Here is a 21949-nt window from a genome sequence, read left to right as displayed (position 1 = left end):
CTTCCCGTGTCACAACCCCATCTCCCAGGTAACCCTCAGGGAGCATCAGTGGTTTAGCCCATAGCCCCCCAGTTCTTTGCCCGTCCTCTATCAGCCCTGGGAAAAATCTGCGGGTGGAAAAGGATTCATTTCAGCAGTAGCCTTCATACCCAGCTATTCTCCATTCCTCAAAGCAAGGAAACAAACAGAAGTACGGTCACAGGGACTGCGGTCTAGGCGAGCTTGGCGTCCTTCTTGGTGTCAAGGTAATTTTACAAACAGGGCCTTCTGAGAGGGCCCCAAGGAGAATAGGAAGGCTGCTGATCCTGTTCGGTAATTTGTCACCATCTCAAAATATTTGATTAAAGGGTCCTGTTACATTCTCTTTGGCCCTTCCAAATCAAGCTCTTGGCTCAAAATATTTTAACTTCAATTAATAGCACATCAGAAACAACAAAAAACTTGAACATGTCGGCAATTCTAAGTTAAAATTTATTTTGACATAAATTTTTTACAAAATTGTCACACAGGAACAAATCTTAAGGTACAATCACACACTTCATTTACAAAAAGTTACAGATGTAGTCAAAACAAATAGGTGTCATTTATAAATGTGTGTTTCTTTCTTTGAGCAAAAGGAAGCTCGCGGGGAAAGTCAAGATTGAAAACCAGTGGGATACAGCGACGCAGGGACGGCTGACATCCCCCCTGAGCGAGGCGGCTGAGAGCCTGGCCTTCCCGGCTTGGTCCCAGCAGCATCTCCTCTCTGGCCTTCAGTTTCCCCAGGCACCAAAGGAGGGAAGGCGCAATGAATTCTAAAGTCCCGTGTACCATGGTCCTTTCATTTCAGAGAACAGTATATGATCATAACAGTGTCTCCTTTGATTGTAAACGTCAACAGGCTCTCACTTATGCTCAAAGATTTTACTACAAAGAGTGCTATGGTTTATATCATGACTCTCACCATCTTTGGAAAATCTCCATTTCAGAAGTTTGATTCACTTTGCTTTTTGGAGCTTCTTGCCTTGGGGGCATCCTCACGCACCCCCGGACGCAGGAGGAAACAAACTAGCCTCCTGAAGCCATAGTCTATGTCTCTGCCGTCATCACGCATGCTGCGTGCGCTGTGCCCTGTTCAGGTTCAAACCATCTTCTAATTTGGGGTGTCCCGCTGATTGATTTGCTGTTTCTTCTTCATGCCTCAGTGTTTATTCTGTAAGTTGTAGTAAGTTCCCAAAGAATTTCTTCAATTCACGCTGCTCTCAGTGTTGATTCAAGTTGGAGGCTTTGACAGAAGCACCCCTCAGATTTGCTGCTGGTATGCGAGGCCCAGCGGCTGGTGGATGAGCTGCATTTTAGCACCTTTTACTTCTAACTCTGTCTGCCTCTGTTAATGTTGCATTTAACCTTAAAAGTCACCTTAGTTTGCTCCCACTTTACCTCAGTAAAACATTTAGTTCCTTTTCCAATATTAAACTTTTTTTTTCATTAAAAACAACAAAGACATGCTCAGAACAGACATCACAAAACCACACACTCAGGTAAGAGATAAAAGAGTATCCTTCTCAGGGGTGGGTGTGTATGTAGCTCAGTGGCAGAGTACAGGCTTAGCTTGCCCAAGGTCCTGGGTTCAATCCCCAGTACCTTCATAAAAAGATAAAAAACAACAACAACAACAACAAAAAAATCAACACACCATTTTCTTATCTCCAAATACTAATTCTAAGATCAAGCCTTTGACCATGCCCACAGACCCCCAAGTTCCATGGTGTGATTATATATATATTCCACATCATTATTTCTATAGTTTGACAAAAACCAGAACACATACTCTGAAATGAGGACATATCGATATCATGGCAATTCATTTCTGCAATGTTTAACTTCTTCCACGATTCCCTGAAAATTTGTAGCATCGCATCATCACTAAAACTTGATTATGAGGCTGTTAATTTACAATCATTTCCTCTCATAATGCTTATATCACTACCCACTTTTATTTATTTCTAATTAAATTCAATTTCAACTACTTGACTCTGTTTGAGGTAGCTCCATAATAGTTCTATTGCTATCAATGTGGCATATCTCAAAGTATCCCCTGGAGGGTCAGATGAGATTTCAATGAGAGAGGAAAATAGAGTATCAGTTACACCATTTGCTCACTTGGCATACAAATTAAAAAAAAAAAAAAAAAAGCACCCATTTCTTTAGTTATTAAAAATATAGTTCTTTTGTGAGCATGGACACAATACATGGAATCTGTTTCTTTGCATGAAAAGCAGAGTCAATGGAAAAAGACTCGAATTCTATTGCCACCTTTCGGTTAACCCGAGTAAGAATGTGCATCAGCTCGAGTTTGTGAGCGTACTGCTTCAGCATTGCACAAAGGGACTGGATGAACCAGGATCCATCCTTTGAATTTCTCCAGGAATAGTAACCTACAAGGCAAAATATAACCAAAAAATCATGGGTATCTGATGTTAGCCGACTTAATAAATCATTCCATAATCATGAAGGAAAAAACAAGCATAAACATCCAAGCATTATCAGCCATAAAAACAAACAAATAAATGACACCTTTGATTCCAGGGGAAAGCAAAACAGAAACAAAAAAGACAAACATGTGCTGTATATATAATAACCTCCGCTTTCGACCAGGAAGAATGAGTTGTAGACTAAGTTGACCATTGAATTACTGAGAATTCTACTTCCTGGGCTTCCCTTCCAACAGGGGAGAACAGGTAAACACACAGGGGACGCAAAAGCAAAGAAATCAAAAGGCTCATTGTAAGTAGCATCGTGTTGCAATCAGATTATTGGCTTATCCAAGAAATAAATTGTTTCAGTATGCACACACATTTGAGTGTCCTAAACTGTCTACAGGACATCTGACTAGAGTATAATAAACACATTATAGCATATTTAGAAGTCCAGAGGGGAAATAGTGTGTTGATTGTACTTTTCCGAGATTAACTACTGGAGCCACAGCTTTTAACTTGGAAATACTTTATCTGGAAAGATGCCTGGAGGTTAAAAAATATCATATTGAGAATATTTAAAAATGTAACACTGTTTAAAGATACATTTGCCCTACATTTCCAAACTTTGTGACACCCTTTGTTGTATAATAAGTAAACAATTTCATGATCAATAAATACTTATATGATGACATGTAACACAACTACCAAAAAGTAGAGGTTAATAGCCTATTCATAAACCATTTTTCACTTTATTTTCCCTCATTCCACCTCTACTTGCTCATATGCTATTCATGGTTATCCTTTTTATTTCCTACCTTCCAAAGAATTCCTGGAAAACACACCTCTGTTCTATTCCAGGAAGTGGGAAAAGCTCTGACTTGGCCTATATTATAATACAGTATCCATGTGGTAGTAAGTTCATGAATGACACTGTGTAAGTATATTTTCTTATAAATGCATATTTTCTAGTCAAACTTAGCTAAAGACAACCTTTTGAGACTTGCCTGTGGTTAAGGTACCCTAAAATATAGGCAAGTTGGCTTTTTTTTTTTAAACGGATATCAAACTCTTGAGAGCCTTTGGAACACCCTCTTCGTTGTTTAAAATCTATGTATAACACTCGTTATTTGTCTCTTGTAAGCTTCTTACCAGGTGCCGTGGAGTATGCATACAAGAAGTCGGCCTCAACGGGTATTTTCTGACAGGCCATTTCGTCCTCAACGCCACTGTCTGTCTCAATCCCACAGTCCAGCTCTGTGCCTCGGCAGGCCTAGAGGTTAGAAAATAAACATTTATTTTTTTTAAAAATGTGTGTTCATGCATAACTGTTATCTCTAAGAAATGTAAGGGCTGTGTAAAAATTGGTATTAATGATGTAGAGTCCTTTTGCTATAAGTCTAAAATTAAAATTTATTCTACCTAGGTGGTGGGTTAAATAAAGAAAAAAAGGAACAATAGTTCAGCAGCTTTGGGGAAGAAAAATAACTCCTCCGGATAATCCCCAACTGCGTAATGAATCCTCAGTGACCAAGCTGCTCAGTTACATGTATTACCTGAATAATGAAAAGTTTGGGTTTTCCGGTTAGGCTTCTACAACTGTCCCCTCTGAAGAAGCTTGTTAATTTTTTCAGATCAACAGCCCCATCTGTTCCATAAATCACTCCTTCTTCACCATGGCTTAGAAGCACACAAATGAAACTGCTCCTTTTGCTATGATCTTCTTTAGAAACTGAAAAAACATGTACAAACAAGAAAAACAAACAAACAAAAAATCAATGCAATTTTATTCAACAGTCTCATATATACTGTATGGGAACAACATGAAGAAATCTGAGAATAGAACTAAGAAATCATGTAAACCCAGCTTGGGGCAGAGCAACAGATCTCAAACCATTCTAGGGGGTTGGTACGAATAACCCGTTTTACTTATTAAAAATATAGAGAGTCGGATTATGTATAGTTCCACAATTCTTGTGTTTTTTTGGTATATACATATATATGTATAAATAATTACAGATAGACTATAACATAAATTGGACAATGAAGGCCATGCTTTGAATTATTTCTTACCATTGTACATTAATTTCAAAATTTCTTCACATGTAAGATCATTTTTATTTCTGACTTCGTATTTCAAGTTCGTGAAGGTTTCCCTGAGGTTTGCTGCATCTACATCTGTACCAGACCGACATGCCATTCCTTGAACAGAAAAACATTTCTTTTAATTGCATTTAAGGAAAAAAAAGATAAACTGCTCTGAAATGAACTATTCAATGATTCACACAATCCACAATAAATTCTTCCTTTCAAATGTTAAGAAAATTCAATTATTCTGATCATGGTAACACAAAATCTCTTTCATTTCTTAGCATATAAGACACTTCATGATATAAGCTGTATACAGTCACAAAGATGTCTTTCATAGCTGCTTCGATAGTGAAAAACAAACAACTTAAATGCCTAACAAGAGGGGTTTGGTTACATAAGTCATAACTCATTTATTTAATAGGACACTATGTTGCCATTAAAATTCTGTAGATAAAATTTTGCCATGGGAAAATGGTCCTTGTTAAAAAAAAAAAAGACTAGAAAACAATAGCATCCTACTTTTAAGATTTTACACACACACACACACACACACACACACACACACACACACACACCCCTCACACACTCAGAGGAATTATTTCTTTGATTTAAAGTTCCCAGCAATTCTAGGATACATTAGTACTTTCATAATATTTTTTCAGGAAAACACACACACACACAAACCACTACACCACCTTAATACTATTCATCAGACATCTGTTCTGAGTGATCTCCTTTCATCCTTCCAACCACGACTGGCTGGTGGTTATCGTGACTGGCTTCATTTGTGCAGATGGAGGACACGGAGCACTGAGTTAGTGTGAGGCCTGTACAGGGCTCCCAGGCTTCCCTCGTTCCTCATAGTGCCTTCCACACACGTGTCCAGGTTGACAGGACAATGTACTCAAATTGAAAAACCCTCAAGCATGGAGGGTGGGCATGGGAAGACACACAGAAGTGAGTATATTTAACATGTATGAATGGAAAAAAGAGGAAATGTTTCTATATCCAAAGGGTTGTTGATTATCTCGGAGTTATGTGTGTGATTATGAGTGACCTTAATTTTTCAATTTTGCTAATCTGTAACTTCTATTTATGACCATATATTATTTTTTATAAAATTAAAATAAGCTCATCAAGGCTTTGGCATTGGAACTGCTGAGGACACTATGCAGCTATGTGACAAGGTAACTGTGAGCCATCTGTAGAAGATTAAGAGTCCACATTGAATGTTAGAAACCACAGGGTCCTGTTCTATCTCTACCTCATGGCCATTCTGAGTCATTAGTTTACTGACTAATAACATCAATTCTGTATTTTTATATTATATCAAATGCAAACGGTACCAATATGTGAAAAGGATTAAAAATTATATTATGATACATACCAGTACTTTTATGAAAGTTCTTAATATTAATTATTAAACATAAACCCATTTCAGGATAATCCATTTTATAACTGTTGTCTAAGGATAGTCCAGAGTCCATTGATTTGCTTCCATGGAAGATATTTCTGTTTGGAAACCAAATAATAGTTTACAAAGAAAGAAACGGCCAATGCTACTGTTCACATTAATCCAACCTCTCTGACACATAAGAACAGTTAACATTTGTTGAATGTAGTGGGCTATGCTGTGTGTGACAGGCTTTTCCTGACTAAAATTTCACAAAAACCTATTTCACAGATAAGTGACCACCACCAGGCTAAGTAATGTGCTGACGGTTATGCAAGATACCGTGTCAGACCAAGGCTGCAAGCATCTGTTGGACTTCAGAGATTAGACTTTTAATCTCTATATTTTATGTTTTCCTCTAAATTTTATTAAAATTTCACCATACACTTTATACTTTAAAAAAAGGCTCAAAATACAGTATTTATCACAATTCCTAAATTATTCCTTAACCCTATGAGATGAACAAATTTATTGCTACATAGAATTACTGTTGTAAATAATTGAAAATACTTGTCTGAAGATCACTTATTCAAAAACCTGTCATCTAGACCAGGGTCAATAAACTTATTCTCATAGGAAGTCATCTGGGCGTCTCTGGCTTGAAAGCCCATATTCTTTCTGCTTCCTCAAAGCTTGCTGTGTTACACACACCCGTCTTTCTCTGACTGTCTAAGATTCCATTTAAATACTCACGTCTCCAAGGTTTTAATGGATTTTGAATCCACTGAGTTTTCAGTGTTCTCCATGGATACTTTTATTAACTAGAATGTAAAGAAAATAGGTATTAACCAAAATCAGTCCTTATAAGACCACTGCGTTATATTAATTACTCCAATGATGATTTCTCTAAATTGACACTTCATATGGACCTCGTCACTGTAGCATGACCATCTCTCTCCCCCAGCTTCACCTCCACTGTTGAAAGTTTCTGAGTCAAACCTGAGTACTGCTCCAGAGGGCTTCTCATTGGCCTCTGCTTCCACTACAACCTCCTGCAGACACTTCTCCACTCAGCAGCCAGAGTGATCTTTTTAAAGCATGCTGTCCTTCCTCTGCTTAACACACTCCAGTGGTTTCTCCTTGCAATTAGCATAGAAATGAGGCTCCTCTTGGTGCCTAAGACCCTATGCGATCTTGCCTTTCCTGCTGGCTGGAGGAAGCTCGGGGATTATCTGATTTTATAGGGTGTCTTCTTCTGACCGGCCTTCTCCTTACTAGGCTATTTTACGACTTTGCAGGAAGTTAAGCCATAGAAAACAGACCCCACGTGAGTGACTCTTGTCAACAGCTACAGCAATGAAGATGCATTTTGTCTTGTAATGATGTAACTGATTTCCAACCTATAGAAAAGATGACCCTCCCAAATTACATTTTATTACCCTATAGGATATTAACCCATCTTGCTTCTATCAGCAAATTCATTTCATTATACACAACCGCTTACATCTACGTTTGCTGGGTTGAGGAGAGAATGGGAAAACAACAATGAGTAAAGACAACACAAGTGAGTAAACACAGGTTTACTGTGAAAGGGAATGGAGATGGGATAGTATGGGGAAGGGGCAGGAGATTTCTTGTTTTGTCTGGTTTTAAAGATGGGCCACCTAAGGCATGTCTTCAGGCTGATGAGAATGATCCACGTTAAGTGAGAAATTACTAAGGCAAGAGCAGAAAAAGAGCACAGCTCTTGAAGGGATGAGAGGGTTTGTGAATCTAGCTCACATATGGAGAAGCACTAGTCTCAGATCAGAACAAGGGTTCAGCCAGTGTAATGAAAGGAGGGCAAACTATTCGACACAATGTGTGAATGTGATGCAAGGCAGACGAGGCACCCATTTTCTCTATATTTAGAAGATAAAGCTTGAGACAAAAATCCCCAAATGTCCCATCTATACCTTCCTGTGTACTCACCCATGCATTTTACCAAGTAATACAAAAACTAATCATGCAGAAAGCTAGCAAAGGTGTGAGGCAGGCATTCCCACACACCACTGGAAGGGACGGAAATCGGCATCATCTCTTGAGAACACTGTGACAGCAGAACATTGTGACCCCCTCAATAAAAGCCTTAAAGTTTGCTCTGATAAACTTATACTTCTAAGAATGCAGCCTAAGGAAACAACTGTAGGGATCAGGGGGAGGAGGAAATGGAAGCATACGCATTACTCATCAAAATACTGAGAATTTGGGTGGAGAAATAGTTGAGTTATGATTGTTTCCGTACATTGGCCAATACAGCTATGAAGCTTTTTAAAAGAACTTATCCGTGACATGGGGAATACTTACAAGGCTAAGTAAAAATAGGCTATAAAATTGTATAAAAAAGATTTAATCTCAATTAAACACAAGAAAAAGACTAAAAGTAATTACATAGCATCTTAATATATTAACCTGTTTATTAACAGCGGCTATTTCCGGGTGATGGAGATACATACAATAAACATGTATTACGTACATGGAATTTCAAACTTTCTTGAACCAAATATAGAGAGAGGCCAACTTGCCCCAATGAATGTCAAGATAACAATCCATCCATACTTGAAAACAAAGCTGTAGTTAATTTGATTAATTGAGAGACCAGTACAGGGTAGCTAACTACTCTGGAAACCTAGGCAGATACGTAATAGTACGATTAATGTTTCAAGAACACTTTATGGCCAGCCTGTGGAAAATATGGAGTGAAAACACAGCAGGAAAGAAGACTTAATAATTTCTGAGGGTGAACCCAGAGCTCCTGCTAGTGTTCTTCCTGACCCCAGGGTTTTTGCCTCAAATTGGCCCTTTGGATGAGTTTGCCAAATGTAGGGTACACAGGATGTGTTCAAGAACCCCTAAATGCCTGTATGTTCCCACCAACGATCAAGGCCCTAAGGTCTCTTACGGAATACTTCTGCAAACAATGCAATGGTTCTTAGACTGAAATACTAACTTCTAACAACCTTTTATTTTTCACCAACAATAAAGCTGTAGGATAAAATGATTCTACATTTATGACCATTAATAGAAGGTTTAGATTTAAATAGTGGCCAGCTTTCCAGAGTTTTAAGACAGTTATCCTTGAACAATTTGAGTTTGAACTGTGCAGCTCCACTTATACATGGATATTTTAAAATAGCAATTACTACAGCACTAACTCCATTTGAGCTTGGCTGAATCCATGGATACGGAGCGGGGCTATGGAGTGCCAACTATAAATTATATGGTCAGATTTTTGACTATGGGGAGGGTCCCCTAACCCCTCTGCTGTTCAAGGGTCAACTGTATCTTGGTTCATACCAAGGTTAAGATTTCATCTAAATAATAGGTGACTTTCAAGTAGTCATTTCCTTTTTGTACATTTAATCAACAAATAATTCTTAAAAGTTAAGAAAGTTTCTGGTAGGTTAGCCTTAATACAAGTAATTGTAACTAATAATTTCTGGTATTGGACACCAGATAGACAATTCTGTATCAGTAAGGTAGCTGATGGCTGAAAGAAACCTGAATTCTTTTAGAACAGGATTTAAAACAGTTTCTAATTGATAAGGATTTCTCAGGAACAAATACTATAATGTAATTCCTTCCCTTTGTTATTAGTATCTGAATAATATATATTGCAACAGTATCAGCTGACCTTCATATACTATTGAAAATGTATATAATAGCAGATAAAATCCTCACTGCATCAGACGTGTGCACATCTGCTCTCTGCTCGTCACCATCTGCTTTTCCCACACAAAAGCAGCAAATCCACATTCTTGGGAGCAGAGCTTTGGTTCCTGCAGAATTTACTTAAGGGTTATACTCAGCATTACCTCATCTCCATTAGCTAATGCCTGGCTGAATATTCTGGGTGTGGTGACCTCATCTTGGAAAGATAAAATAATGATCCCCTGAGGGAAAAAATTATGCCCTATATGATGACAGGAGTTAGTTCTTGTAACATCTTCATTTGACAAAACATAAACAGGAATAGGGGCTTAAAAGAAATACTGCGATTCAGCAATAGACTTAACACTGATTGTTTCTCACTGTACTGATGTTATGTAATCCTTCCCATCAATTCAGGATGCTGATGATACTACATTCAGAACACATACTGGGTCCCAGAGAAGTTTGGGTTGAAGTAGACCAATTGATATTAGATGCCAATCTGGAACCTGGGTCTTAGAATCAGGTCTCTAAATTTCTAGATCCCTTTAGCAGTTGCCACTGAAGCTACAACAGTTAGATTTTCAAAAAGTAAAAAATTTTCTCAGTAGAAATTTACTGCCACACAAAAATACCTAAAGAAGTGAAAAGTTGCAATGATTTCCCTATTTATTGCGGTTAGCCAACTAAAGGGATTATTGTATATTGTAATAATGAAGTAAAACAGATAAATTATCTATAGGGATCAGGGAGAGGAATAAAATTAATTTCTGAAATTGAAATTTCTATATGAAGTTATAAAGCATTAACATTTGGGGGGAAGAGTTATTAAAGGCAGTTTGAATGTGTGCCTATGGTAGAGATTTCAAAATGCGGTATCAAGTGAGTATAACCAGTCTGAGAGATTCATACTCAGCTAACCTGTCACCCATCAGTGGGCTGGCTGTTCTTACTGCCTGCCCTACAAGGAAACTGAGGTAAGGGATTAAAGCCTGGTCTCTGCCCTACCAAATGGGTTTTAAATCTCAAAATGAGACATAGGAACCAACACCACTTACTTTTGAATCACTTCCACGAATATGACTATCTTAAAAAAAAGTTATAAGTAAAAATTTACCAAAACAGGTAGCCAAAGAATCATAATGCAAAGTGTGATTTGAATTTTACATAATAACAGTTCCTCTTAACTGCTGGCTTCTAGGGGCTGGACTCTGAGCTAAAAGGTACGTTTATTTATGTCTTTGTAATTTATGTATTTCTAGTTAGTCCTTCCAACGATGCTTTGAAGTATATGATTCCCATTTTACAGGTCAGTTGACTGAGGCTTAAAGAAGTCAAGTGGCAGACCCAGGACTCAAACGAGGATCTGTGTGTCTTGAGAGGGTGGACTCCCACACTTGAACGTGGCTTAGCACTACATAGGAGGGGTAACACTAGCAATAATTTCAAAGAAGGAAAACAAAAATCCACAACCTGGAAACACTAGGATGAGGCAGAGAGCATAAATAACATGACCGAAACTGACTACAGACTGTGAAATAGTATAAAGTACACTTACTCCAATTCATGAAGAAAACAGGAATGATGGTTATGGTGTTTTTGACACCACTGGGTAATTTACTTCTTAAAGTAAAATAGTGGGTTTCATACTAAGCATTCAGTATAAGTCATTCAGACCTTTTTTCTATGTCTCTATTGGCCTCGAAAGGAAAGGTAAAAAAAAGACAGTAATGAACTATCTAAAAACAAACAGACTCACAGATGCAGTAAACAATCTTATGGTTACTGGGGGGAAGAGGATGGGAAGGGATAAATTGGGAGTTCGAGATTTGCAAATATTAACTAGTATATATAAAATAAACAACAAGTTTCTTCAGGCACAGGGAACTAGATTCAATACCCTGTAGCAACCTATAATGAAAAGGAATATGAAAATGAATATATGTGTGTAACATGTATGACCGAAACATTATGCTGTACATCAGAAATTGACACACTGTAAACTGACTGTAATTCAATTAAAAAAACAAAAGTAAGGGAAAGGTAAAGGCTTTTCACCATGACTTCTGGGGAGATTATTCAGTCCTCCCTCAGTATCCATGGAGGACTGGTTCTAGGACAACTACCCCCCCAATACAAAAATCTTCAGATGCTCAAGTCCCTTCTGCACAATGGTGTAATAGTCAGCCTTCCATATCTGGTTGCAGAACATGTGGACAAGGATGATGGCCTGTAGTTGGGCCAAAGAACTTGATAAAATGGGGATCATATTCATTACCAATGACTGAGGACAAAGTCTCCAAAGCAGATTGAGTAAGCATTTAGTAAGCAAAACAGGAAGAAGATACTTTTCACAATAGTTTGGATAAGAGATTTCCGCTGTAACGTACAGGAAGACAGGCTGGAGGGCTCTCCACTCCTCAGTGCACAAGCCAGGAAGAACACAGTACTTACTAAGTGCAAGGGGCCCGCTGCCCCTCACCTGACATCCTAAAATGGCATCTCTGGACGGACAAAAGAAGAAATGGGGAAGCCCTCAAAGACCTAAATGTTGTGTTATAAAATAAATGTAGAATGAAGGATCTTGGCTACCTTTCATAAAAATTATAGATAACCCAGAAGGCCTCCTCCCTCCCACTGAGAACCACTCCTCCGCAGAAGGAGCTTCAGTTTGACAGCCACCTGCCAGAGAAGGTGCGAAAAGCCAGAGTTAGCAGTATTTATTCATTTGTCATTTGTGTGGTGATAACTGACTGAACACCAACAGTACGAAGTAATGGAGGAGACCAAGATCCTACCCCTACACTGAAGCTCACTGTATTCAAAAGCGGCTCATCACGACAGATGCCAGACAAGGCTCAGTATAAAACCGGTAACTTTATGCTCTAATGCAGAAACCCTATAAACAATCTGAATACCTAAATAGGTGTAGAATCAACAACATTACGTAGAGATTTACAAAGCCTTGTCACAGACATTACCTCATCTCATCCTCACAATAACCCTACGAAGTATATTACTCATGCCCAATTTATGAATGAAATATAAGTGTCACCCTAGGGACTAGGGAACGTGGCCTCAGGTTCTCTGACAGCAGAGTACCTATTCCCCTCCATTACATTTGTATTTGTTAAATGAATACACAACAGTATCTAAGTCTAAGAATTCCACATCTTTTTAAAGACCCAAACACCAGTGCTTTCCATCTTTCAGGCAGAACCAAGAACTATCTAATATTAGGCACCAGAGTTGACTTAATGCCGTTCATGAACCTAAAGACTGCTTTCCTGCATTAGAAGAGGGTAAAGCAGTAGGAGATTGTGTTAAATTGGGTGTGAAAGCAAAACAGGAAAGAAGCATTCTATAACTGCCTCTATTAGGTATCAGTCTCTCAAAATCACAGGAGACAAAACTTTTTTCCAAGAAAGCAAAAGCAAATCTGAGGTACTTGGATACAATGTTTCATTTCTTCCTTAGTGTGAACAGGTTTCATTGTTACACTCCAAAAAACTGTTCATTCATTAAAACACATTTTAACTTTCAAAAGCCTTCTTCTGCAGAAGAGCAAAGCAAAACCAAAGCTCAGACATCAGGTTGGGATAGGAATGATTTAAGCCTTACATTTCATTCTTAGAGATCATGTAACTACAACTCAAAGTGGCTGAGTGCATTTTGATACAGGCTTTTCTAACCACCTTGCTTATTGCTTAATATCTCCTAACACAATCCTGCCTGCATATATCGTTGTAGCAATTTCGTATTTCACCTCTACCATTCCTTTCTAGTCCACATCTTTTAATTATAATTTACTAAGTAATTCTAAAACAGGTCAATTTTTTTCTAGCTAGAGCATAATTATTAAAAAGCATAATACTGTAAATGAGCATTCACTTGTGCCAGGCCCTGGATGTGGGGAAGGACAACAAGAAACAGGATAATAAGCACAGTGGCTCATGGAATGTGGTAAGGAGCTAGTAGGAAAGAGTGTAAAAATAAGCAACTGCAAAGGATATGACATTTTCCTCTTAGGACCTGGCAGATGCAAAAGGAACACATAATAGTTAGACTTAACCTTGAACCATTTAATGAAAACAGAAACATAAATAGGCGTTCCTCAGGCAAACGTATGCTGATGGGGAGCGGGAACGCTGGTGTTCCAGGAAAACAGGTATTGAGAGCAGCATGGCTGTGTAGAAAGTGAAACGGTGCAGTAATGAAAAATAAATCAGGGGAGGGGACCAACGAGCTAACCTGTGCTTGGCTTTGTTAACCATATTAAGAAACAGAGTTTATCCCATGGGCAAAGGAACAGTTTTCTGGATTTTAATTTTGTAAAGATCCCTCAGCCTGGGCTGTGAAGAATAGACTGGAGAAGGGCGGAGGATCTGGAAGTAAGGAGGCTAATGAGGCTCATGCAGCCAGGTGAGAGCCTAGAGGGGCTTAAATCTGAGATGGAGAGAAGTGGGCAGGTCCAGAGGGTATTTAGGAGGTCCAGAAGGCTTGGCAGCTAACTGAAGAAAAAGGCAGGAGAGGCAGCTGGGAAGGTTGGTTCCTAGTTTCTTGGCTTGGAAGCCAGTTGTTGAGAACCGGGAAAGAGGCAGTTGCTTTGGGAAGTATGGCTTGAGAGCAGAACCACACAAGACAAGAGTGACAAAGGCACTCTGAGTCAACGGAGTGCTGAGGGGATTTCAGAGCAGCTCCTAAGGGATTTTGGCCATGGATACACAGTCACAGGCACGAGCTGGAAGGATTCATGGAGGCCTTCGGGTCCGAAAATGAACAGGAGTTTAATATTTAAAATTACCTCTTTGGAAAGCGGGGTCACACAGTCAACCCGAGAAAATCTAGGCCCGAGACAAAGAAGGCAGCAGAGACCAAACCCTTGCCCAGTAATGGGAGGATCAGCCCCGAGGCCTCTAGAACAGAACCAGCCCGCCTCCAGCCCTCAGGTCACCGTTTCTCTGCGCCCATCCCCCTCACCTCCTTCCAGATTCAAATTTCAGTCTTGGATCTCCGCTGCCTCCCGCTCCGGGGTCCAACCTCCTACCACCCGCCTCAGCACCCCGGCCTGGCCTCCCTCGCCTTTCCCGCCGAGGCTCAGCGACCTGGGTCGAGCCTCCTGATACCTGGCTTCAGCATCCCGACCCGGGTCTCCCGACACCCCCATTCCCGGCCCAGCTTCTGGATCCTCCGTCCGGCCACGGCGTCTCCGGCCGGGTCTCCCCTCCCCAGCCTCCCGCTGCCCGGCCTCCACATCCCCGGGCCGGTTTTCCGCCACACTTGTCCCAGCTTCTCGATCCTCGGCCCGGCCCCTCGTCCCCCAGGCTCCGCATCTCCAGCGGGGTCCCCGCTCTCCCGCCCGGCCTCCTGCCTCCCGGCCGAGTCTCTGGACCAGCGGGCTTTAGTGCCCGTCCCCGCCCCCGTCTTCGTGGCAAAACAAAGGATCTGCCTCTGGGACCGTGCCCGTCTCGCTCGTCTCCGCGAGCAGCTGCAAGCCCGTTCAGGTCCCTGGGACTGGCGCTGGGCTCGGGAGGGTGTAGGGAACTAGTCCAGGGCCGACGGCGCAGCGATGAGAAAAGTCGAGGGCATCACTCACCGTTCGGCACCCAAGCCGTAGCAACCTGCACGCTCTGCACAGCTCCCTGCCAGCGCTGCTTCCGCGGCGGCAGCGCTTAGAGGTGAGCTCCGATGCAGGCCCCGCCCCTGACCCCGCCCCTCGGCTCCGCGCGCTCCGCTCTGCGCCGACACGTCCCTCAGGCCCCGGTTAGCCCCGCCCCGCCTCCGCCCGCCCGAGGACACAGCCCCCCCGGCCCCGCCCCACCTGGAACACCGCCCAGTCCGAGAACACAGCCGCTTCACCACTTCGCGGAGGCCTCCCCCCGCCGGCTCGCCGCGCCCGCCATTCCCGGCCTCCCGAAGGCCGCTCCTTTAAGTCGCCGCCGCAGAACACCGCCCCCTCACAGGCTCCGCGCGCTCCCCGCTTCCCGCCCGGTCCCGCCCCGGCGCCCAGTTTGAAGACTCCGTCGCGCCGCGGTGGGCAGGTGGCGGGTCCCGCCCGCCGCTGAGGACTCGCGCGTTTCTGGAGGTAAACGGAGGGAGACGTGAGGGCCGCGCCGGGCCGCAGGGACTGAGAGCAGGGAGGCGCGGGCGGGCCTGGCGCCCTGTCAGGGAGGGAGGAGGGAGCCGGCCGCGGCCCCCCGGGACTCTCTGCTTCCCCTCAGTGCCCTGAGGCCTTCCGTTAGGTCGCCCCCAGTTCCCTGCTCCTGAATCAGAAGCCTTAACTGCCCTGCTGGGCCCCCGCCTACGTAGGTTCACGAAATCTTTTTAGACCCTGAATCATTTTCGCAGAATATGCCGATACCATTGGGCTTGGAAAATTCTCCAGGTTTTAAGAGGTTCCTGACATTCTGACAAGTCACGGGCCCCAAGTGAAGAGCTCGCCCACCTCCAGCGCTTTGGTTCATTTGGGTATAAATCAGGGGCGATATTTTGTACACAAATACACGTTGTGACCTCTGTGCCTACATTGTCTTCTTAATTTTGGCAGTACATTTTCTTTTCCTGTCAACGAACCCTGGAGCTAGGAAGTCTGATTCTCACCTGGGCTTAAGAAAGTTAGTAGTTTGCTCTTGTTAAATTACACGAGTTAAACTCAGATGCCAGGAATAAAATCTAGGCCTTTACCTCTCCCAAACAGAGAGGAGCAGTATGTGGCAGTCCTTTTCTTTGCTGCAGAAAAACTGAAGACTAGGTCCCACTCCCAACCCAAACAGTGGTTGGCATGCAGTTATTCATAAGGAAGGTACTAGTGTACCAGTTTTTTTCTTTAAACCAGTCCTGTTACCCCATAGTGACACTCAAACTTCTTCCTCTGCTAAACTTTCTTACCAAAATGATGCTTCAGTTAAAGCAGCAGCAGTTTTCTGTTTTTGTGTAAATTGCACTAATTTACTTAGTCTGGGGAAACTTTGATTACAGCAAAACGATTGGCTTGGAGACAATGTCTTCTGACTTAGTCTGGTAATTTCTTTTCACAGAGGTGTTTCAACAGGTGGCAGAACTTGATTTGAGCTTTGAAAGGGGAGAATTTGGGAAAGGTGAGTGGGGCATTCCAGGTGAGAGAAATAAATCCAGGAGGGCTTGTGGAGAGGGCCAGGTGTGGGGAATGGTCATCATCATTTGTTTGGTGAGAAGGCTGAACAATAAGAAATAAAATGGGGAGGTGGTTTAAGGCCATATCCTGTTAGTTTGGGCTTATTGAGGTAAACTTTAGTGTGTATTAAGTGATGCACTGAAACATTAGTGGGTGTCCCCAGGACAAGTTATGAAAATGGTCCTAAGGGTGATTAATCTGGCAGATTTAGGCTGTTTGGATGGGAGATCCTATAAGGAGGGTAGAAAGGTGGAACTGGAGAAAACACTGTGTCACTGGATGTTTTATCCCTTACAGGAGCTTTTTGGGAAATTTAAATGAGTACTTCTGTTCAGCATAGATAGGCAAAGAGACTGAAGTAGAAAAAAAAAAGTCAATTAGTGTATTTAATTTTGTATGGTGTTAATCATCTGGGAAGTAAACTGTGTTATTACTGTAAATGAAGTTTAATCAACATACTTTATTATGAATACATTAGCAGTCGGAGAAATAGTATAAATGTATTATAAGAGGCCATAAAGGGAATTATATTAAGAAAACATTGCCAAATACCAGAACTTTACTAAATACTAGAACTGGAACATATATGCCAGAAAACACACAATACTGTTGAATCTATTCTCAGGGCAGAGTGGGAAGTTGAAGTTGGGGAATAGGAATTGACTTGTGATTAGACAAAAAAAAAAAAAAAAAAAAAAAAAAGCTAGGAGAACTGGGCCAGAGAGAACCATAGAAGGCAGGCTTCAGCTCTCCCTAGAAGCCAGTTATCATGAAGAAACACGTGCTACCTAGTCCAGCAGCTCCTGGGGACCAGGCCGTCAAGTGTCACGGCTGAGCAAGTCTAGGCCTAAACCTAGGAAAACCAGAGTTACTTAGGTTGGCTGTCTGAGCCATCTCTTCACTCTCATTCTCACTGCCCCTTCTCCCACTCCAAAAAGACTAAGCCAGCCTTTATTTCCAGCCTTACCACCTTAAGTTGTAAAATTGGTACCAAAATTGATTAAACATCCTGGTGCAATGCTGCGAAATAACAGAGCTCTTAAGCCTGCTATTTAAAAATACAACAAATATTTTTCTTTGAAACTTGGAAACTATTAACCAAAAATAGTTATGGTCCTTGTGTGAAAGGGGTTTTGATGTACAGTTGTATACATGTGAAGAAAAAAAGCACTATATCCCCACCAGGGATTAAAAGCATTTCTAAAATGGTAACATACTGTCCCAGAGGGTAGGGATGAGGAATATGATAGTTCAAATCCAGAAGTCTTCCTGTTCTTCATTTCCTTTGCTTTTGACATTCAACCCTCCTGCCCAGCTGTTAAAATTTTCAAACTGTGCACAGAACAAGAGGGCATCACATATTTTGAACTTTTTTTTCTGTTGACGTGCATGGTTTTTTTTTCAGTCCAGTAAGTCTTAAACTGGTTGTTAATTGTGACTGTGATTTTCATATATGATACACTCCTGTGGTCGTGCCAGTATTTTTACAAAACCAGAAATAATTTTCCTGATGTCAGTGTGATTAAGTGTGAACATCCACGTGGTAATTTCTAGTCAGTTATTGGTTAGGTGCTAGAACCATAGTCCACATCTGATTGCATTCTGTGTTCATTTTCTTAAGTAATCAGTGGACTTTATTGAAAGTTAGTTTCATAGAAGAAACTCAGTTTCTCAATTAGGCTGTCTAAATGGAGGGGATTTTTATTTGCATGTGAAGTGGATTAAAGTAAACTGAAAAATCAGACTCTAGCAATAAGGAGTCATATCACTTTGAAAAATTAACACAGCTGTATTAAAAATTTTTCCATCTCTTCAGTACAGGGAAATTATATATTCCTTTCCTAGGCATATCTGTTATGGAATTAATGTTGAGATCTTTAGAATTTTATTTGTTTCTTGGTTTATAATTTATAAATTTTGTGTGGATTAGGTGCAACTCTGAGAGAATAATCTTTTTTAGGTCTGTTATGGTTGAAGTCACTTTTTTTTAAACAATGTCATGACATTCCTACCCTCTCTTAATCTTTTAGGGTGATTCGATTTCTCCTTCCAGGGAATATATCATTTGCCGGTGAGTTGGTGTTGTTGCAAAGTTTTCTGCTAAAATTCAAGAGCATATTTATCAACTTGATGAACTCAAGTACTGGAAAGGCATTGATAGCCAAAGGTAAATAGGAATTTTACTTTCATATGCTTTAGTATATGCTATTATTTCACTTAAACTAATGTGTCTGTTTTCTACATATGTAAATTATGACATAGATGGTATTAGTGAAAAGGGAAATTATCAGTTATCTATTTCTGTGTAAAAGCCAGGCCAAAACTTGCTGGCTTGAAAAAACCAATTTTTTCTTAAGAGTTCTGTGCGTTGGCTGGGCGGTTCTTTACTGGATCTCTCACCTGAACTCACTCGGGCTTAATCAAGCATTTAATTCAAATGATGGCTGGATGAACCAAAATGGCTCAACTCACGTATCTGACAGTTGGTGCTGGCTATTAGCCAGGGTTCTTGGTTCTTCTCCAGATGGCCTTTTGTCCTCTAGAAGTCCAGAGTTACAGCATGAATCTCTGGGCAGGACTCCAGGATTGCCAAATCCAATGCAAAAGCAGTTATTAATCCTCTGCTTGCTTCGCATCTGTCGATGTGACACTGGCCAAAGCAAGTCACGTGGCCAAGACCGGAGTTAGTATGGGAATGGGCTTAGCTGGCATCTCTTTTTTGCTTGTATTGTTTGTTTTTCTGAGGGGGAGGTAATTAGGTTTCTTCATTGATTTCCAGTTGGAGAAGGTACTGGGGATTGAACCTGGGACCTCTTGGGTACTGAGCATGTGCTCTAGCACTTGAGCTATATCCTTCCCCCAACTGGCATCTCTTGATGGGAGGAATGCTGGAGAATTTATGCCCATTTTTAATCTACAATGGTAGCTTTTTCCCCTTCTAAAAACCTATCCTGTTTCCTTTGTAAGTAAACCGTAATCCCAAATTGGAAAGGTATTGCCTGGCCCCCCTATTTTGGCATGGCTAACAAGGAAGCATTGTATGTAAACAAACACATGTCATTAATAAACAAAGAATAAAATACAGTCATTTCACATTGACTAGTCACAAAAATACAGTCATTAAATTAACAGACATAGGTTAAGATTTAGTCTTTTTTAAGTCATGCTTATGATTACCATATATCCCAAGCCAAAACTAGCCAATATTTTAATTCCCATTCATACATTGGGTTATCCTCCCAGCTAACTGTTGTTTTGGGAGAAGAGAAAAGCAATAATAGCACAAGAATGATGGCCAAGGTAGGAGCACCAGCTGGGCAAGGCAGATGGCACTTGATGCAATAAAATTATTGTAATAAAAACCATGGTGATACAAAAAACATACATATATACGTGAGGCATTATAATTTGCAAAACATTTTCATATCTTACCATATTTATCCTCAAGATAACGACATAAAGCTGATATTGATTCTCATTTTGCAGCTGATTAAGATTCAGGGAGCTTCACTATTGTGTCCAAAACCATAGCACTATTAGAGAGGGAGGGTATAGCTCAAGTGGTAGAGCGCATGCTTAGCATGCATGAGGTCCTGGGTTCAATCCCCAGTATCTCTTCTAAAAATAAATAAACCTAATTACCTCCCCCCCTCACTTCCAAAATAAGATAATTAAATAATACAGTTAAAAAAAAAAACATAGCACTATTAGATGGAAGAGTCAGGATCTAAAGATTTCTGATAACCAGCTCTGTTCTTGTTTCACGTTAACTAAAACTTTATGCAAAACATAAGATGTAAAGCAGACAAGGAAATAAGCAGAAATTAGTTCTACGAAACAAAATATATTTTGAATGAGGAAGTTGATGTCTGTTTTTTTGTTTTAGTAGTAATTTATACATGGGAAAGGACCTAGTCTCCCCATACTTCTGAAGCAATGAAGAGGAAGTGGGAAGCAAGACTGAAGCAAATTGAAGAACGAGCATCCCAATATGAGAGGAAGCCGTTGTCCATGGTGTACAGACCAAGACTGTCCAAACCAGAAGAACCACCCTCCATTTGGAAACTATTTCATCGGCAAACTCAAGCTTTTAATTTTGCTAAAAGCTGTAAAGAGGTAATATTTTCTTATCTTTGTTTTTAGGGCACTGTAACTTAAGATTTCCAAAATAATCTATTGTTTGTCTTCATTTCAGGCCACATATTTTACGAAAAGAATTTAATTCCAATCTTAATGTCATTTAGGGAAAATACCCCTATGACTCATTAACCATTTATATTAATTATGAAAAATAATGACATATCTAGTGTCAGTTAGTTTTAAAAAAATTGTAATGACAGAAATGAAGCTGTGCTTAGAGAAAAAGTGACTGTATTCATGGACTGAAAAATAATAGAATGAGTTTAAGAGTAAAACTAAAACAACATCCACAGAAATACCAGGAAATGAGTGGAGTGTGAGACGTTAAGGATGAAATTAGGGAATGGAGATTTGAACTTAAATGGAAATGTCTTGGAAAAAAAAAGATGTCTTGAATATCGTAGCTTAGAGTTAATAAGCCATAGAACTTAAAAAAGCACACACGTTTTTCTCTTTCTGCTGTCTCCTTTTATGTTTTGGGGCAGTAGAGTGGATTTATCATAATTTTTGACAAATTAGGAAAGTAGGAGGAAGTGCTTGCTATGTGCTAGCCTCGTAAAGGACATGGTGCTCAAAAATAAACAAGCAAGAGTATGCTGTACATCTTTTGTTTGTTGGGCACTGTGGGGAATATAAAGAAATATAATGAAAAGATGTATATATGAAATCTAGCATAAATATATTGTGATTCTGATCATTGATGATGTATAAAAACTCAAAGTGCTAAAAGTTTTTCAGGAGGAGGACTTTCCCTAGTAAAGGAGGCTCACTCACATCTCATGAGAATAGGAAATAGAAAAACCTTTTGTGCTCATTTTGCGTAAAGCTAATTCAGATATCAAAATACTGACAGATTCATTTGATCTTGAATTTAAAAAATATATGTATAGCTATATGATTATTGAATTTACCAATCACCAATTTATAAAATTTATCCTGAAGATTTTTAATAGGGTTGCGTTACTTAATCTTTTTATCTCTCTCATGAAAATAGAAGTTGCAGGCTCAACAGCTACCTCTAGCTAA

The 21949-nt window shown here is 40.4% G+C and overlaps 2 protein-coding genes across 8 annotated transcripts in view; one reads left to right on the top strand and one right to left on the bottom strand.

Annotated features, from left to right (window-relative positions):
* Nucleotides 1-453: 453 nt before the first annotated feature.
* Nucleotides 454-15339, bottom strand: CASP3 (caspase 3). Its single transcript, XM_032468412.1, has 7 exons — nucleotides 15227-15339; nucleotides 6694-6761; nucleotides 5935-6059; nucleotides 4530-4658; nucleotides 4013-4188; nucleotides 3609-3729; nucleotides 454-2417 (listed from the first exon to the last, which is right to left on the bottom strand). The coding sequence occupies exons 2-7, from the start codon at nucleotides 6744-6746 to the stop codon at nucleotides 2194-2196; spliced, it is 828 nt and encodes a 275-aa protein (XP_032324303.1). The 5' UTR covers nucleotides 6747-6761; nucleotides 15227-15339; the 3' UTR covers nucleotides 454-2193.
* Nucleotides 15340-15459: 120 nt separating this feature from the next.
* PRIMPOL (primase and DNA directed polymerase) overlaps nucleotides 15460-21949 on the top strand; it is a 33880-nt gene continuing 27390 nt past the window's right edge. For 5 of the 7 annotated variants that reach the window (XM_032468419.1, XM_032468418.1, XM_032468417.1 and 2 more), the window contains exons 1-4: nucleotides 15460-15715; nucleotides 16668-16727; nucleotides 18814-18950; nucleotides 20670-20899. In XM_032468419.1, coding sequence (XP_032324310.1) covers nucleotides 20720-20899 — 180 coding nt within the window. In that variant the 5' untranslated portion in view covers nucleotides 15460-15715; nucleotides 16668-16727; nucleotides 18814-18950; nucleotides 20670-20719. Of the gene's footprint in view, nucleotides 15716-16667; nucleotides 16728-18813; nucleotides 18951-20669; nucleotides 20900-21949 lie in introns of those variants that run through there. The other 2 variants (XM_032468416.1, XM_032468421.1) reach the window with 2 other exon arrangements.

This window comes from Camelus ferus, chromosome 26, assembly GCF_009834535.1.
Source record: "Camelus ferus isolate YT-003-E chromosome 26, BCGSAC_Cfer_1.0, whole genome shotgun sequence".
Classification (NCBI taxonomy): Eukaryota; Metazoa; Chordata; class Mammalia; order Artiodactyla; family Camelidae; genus Camelus; species Camelus ferus.
Note: the sequence above shows the minus strand (reverse complement) of the source record. Positions and strands in the feature narration are given on the sequence as shown.

Bases quoted from the DNA above. Each gene is read 5' to 3' on its own strand.
- CASP3 (XM_032468412.1), bottom strand. From the start codon at position 6,746: ATGGAGAACACTGAAAACTCAGTGGATTCAAAATCCATTAAAACCTTG. The intron at 4,189-4,529 runs GTAAGAAATAAT...ATGTTTTTTCAG, and splicing joins TTTGAAATTAATGTACAATG to TTTCTAAAGAAGATCATAGC. The intron at 3,730-4,012 runs GTAATACATGTA...TCTAACCTCTAG, and splicing joins CCAAACTTTTCATTATTCAG to GCCTGCCGAGGCACAGAGCT.